Below are 1,947 nucleotides of genomic sequence, written 5' to 3'. Positions count from 1 at the left end.
AAAAGTGAAAAGAAATATTAATAATAATAATAATAAAAATAATAATAATAATAATAATAATAATAATAACAACAACAATGACAATAACAATTGCATCTATGCTTTAGTGGTTAGGCTAACAGACTTGTTATCGTGAGGTTGCGGGTTTGGTGTTCAAGCCTCAGGCCTGACATTGTTTCCTTGCAGATGGGAATGGGTACCTACCTGGCCATAGACAGTGCAAGATCTTGTCAGTATGTTAGTGTTTCAGAACGGTATCTGGTCTGCTAGGGTAAAATATAGATTGTAAAGCGCACTTAGCACTTAGGGAATTTGCGCTATACAAATGCTATCTATTTTCATTACTATTACTATTATTATTACATTTTGGGGAAATGTTGAAGAGTGATGACCAGGAATGCTGTTTTCAATGTCAATCTTCTGGAAGACACAACAATCCTTATTTCTTTTGTACGTAACAAGAATATTTTATTTTTTTCTGAATATATTTGACAACGTTCTTAGAGCTGAAAAAAAGGTTAGACAAATCAATACAGGATAAAGTATAACCCCCCCCCCCCCTGCATATTTTCTCACACCAGGACGATCACAGCCCATTGTTTCCTGTTCCTGTAAAACAACCAACTTCATCGGGACCTCAACAGTGACCCCAGATGTTTCGCGCTAGGTCAAGCAGTTTCGAAATGGTAGGTTGAATAAATTCTTTACTTTTACTGTTTATTCTTTAAACACAGCGCACACTAAAGAAAGTTTCATCAAATCCCAATTTGGTCTGGTTTGATGTATTTGAGAGTGGCATATTTTCCTTCAAGGAGGAGCATAATATCAAAAAGCTAATATTTCGTCGTAATTTGATCAAATCCTCCAAAATCAAACATGTTTATTTCTCCAGGTCAGATTCGTGCGCATTTCCGGACCCAAAGTGACCCAACCTGATGCAGAGGATCTGATCTGTTTGACCAACAATCATCCTTTCTTACAGACAAGAGCAGGTGGGTGGTTGGCGGGTGCTCTGGTGTGGTTTGCTTCTTCTTTCCTATCAAACATCTATCATCCGTATCTCTCCTCCTTCTTTTTTAAAATTTGTTACTCTCTTGTAACATCTCTTGTTTTTTTTGTTTTTGTAAGTGTTTTGCGGCGCTCGCAACTGCATTAGGTCATATGAGCGCGTGTAACACCTCTGATCTTCGGCACTTGTATATGACCTAATTGCATTGCAAGTGCTGTAAAACACTAACTAAAACTTAAAGACAAGAGCAGGTGGCAGCCTACCTGGGCAGACGGGGCAGCACTGGCCTGGCACGGCTTGTGGGTTGGTGCAGTGTACGGCACACATCTCTGCCTGGCATTGAGCGTGTCCGTCTCTGCAGGTGCAGGTGGTGCAGTCGTTCTCTTTCCACACGGCTGAGTTGTTGTACAGGTCACCCGAGTCCGACACACAACCTGGAAACAGAATGTTTGAGAATGCCGGGGTGAAATCAAACGCTTGTCAAAATAAGGAAATCAAAGATATTAATATTTTCCCACCCGTTTGGCAATTTTTATCCATTTTTGGTGATTTTGGGCCCATTACTTTTTACATCCACTGGTCATAATATGTGGTTCCTAGCAAATGGACAAATATCGAACATAAACCTGCACATATTTTACTAAAAAAGTTGATCATAACAGACAAATTGCAAATTAGTAGTTTCTAAAGAAAATAGCTTTGAAATTCACCAAAACTTTGGTGGCCATTTTTTTGCAAATTTTTACCTCTGACATCAAATCACCGCCTACCTACCCCCCGGGGCAGTGCCACTGACTGAAGTGTCTTTAGGCCATTCCCAAAGGGGGGACATTTCTCGTTCAAGCATAGTAGAATTGTAAATGGGCTGACTCATGTCACGCTCATAACTGTGCCTGATCTACAACAGGGAACTGCTGCTTTTTCTTTCCTGATCCTTA

General features: G+C 40.0%; 1 protein-coding gene across 1 annotated transcript in view; it reads right to left on the bottom strand.

Annotated features, from left to right (window-relative positions):
* LOC101855385 (cysteine-rich motor neuron 1 protein) overlaps nt 1-1,947 on the bottom strand; it is a gene marked incomplete in the record, with an annotated part of 138,411 nt that overhangs the window by 8,297 nt on the left and 128,167 nt on the right. Inside the window, 1 exon segment of the mRNA XM_035969385.1 lies at nt 1,273-1,443. Coding sequence (XP_035825278.1) covers nt 1,273-1,443 — 171 coding nt within the window.

The sequence above is a fragment of the Aplysia californica genome, unplaced genomic scaffold (genome assembly GCF_000002075.1).
Source record: "Aplysia californica isolate F4 #8 unplaced genomic scaffold, AplCal3.0 scaffold00007, whole genome shotgun sequence".
Classification (NCBI taxonomy): Eukaryota; Metazoa; Mollusca; class Gastropoda; order Aplysiida; family Aplysiidae; genus Aplysia; species Aplysia californica.
Note: the sequence above shows the minus strand (reverse complement) of the source record. Positions and strands in the feature narration are given on the sequence as shown.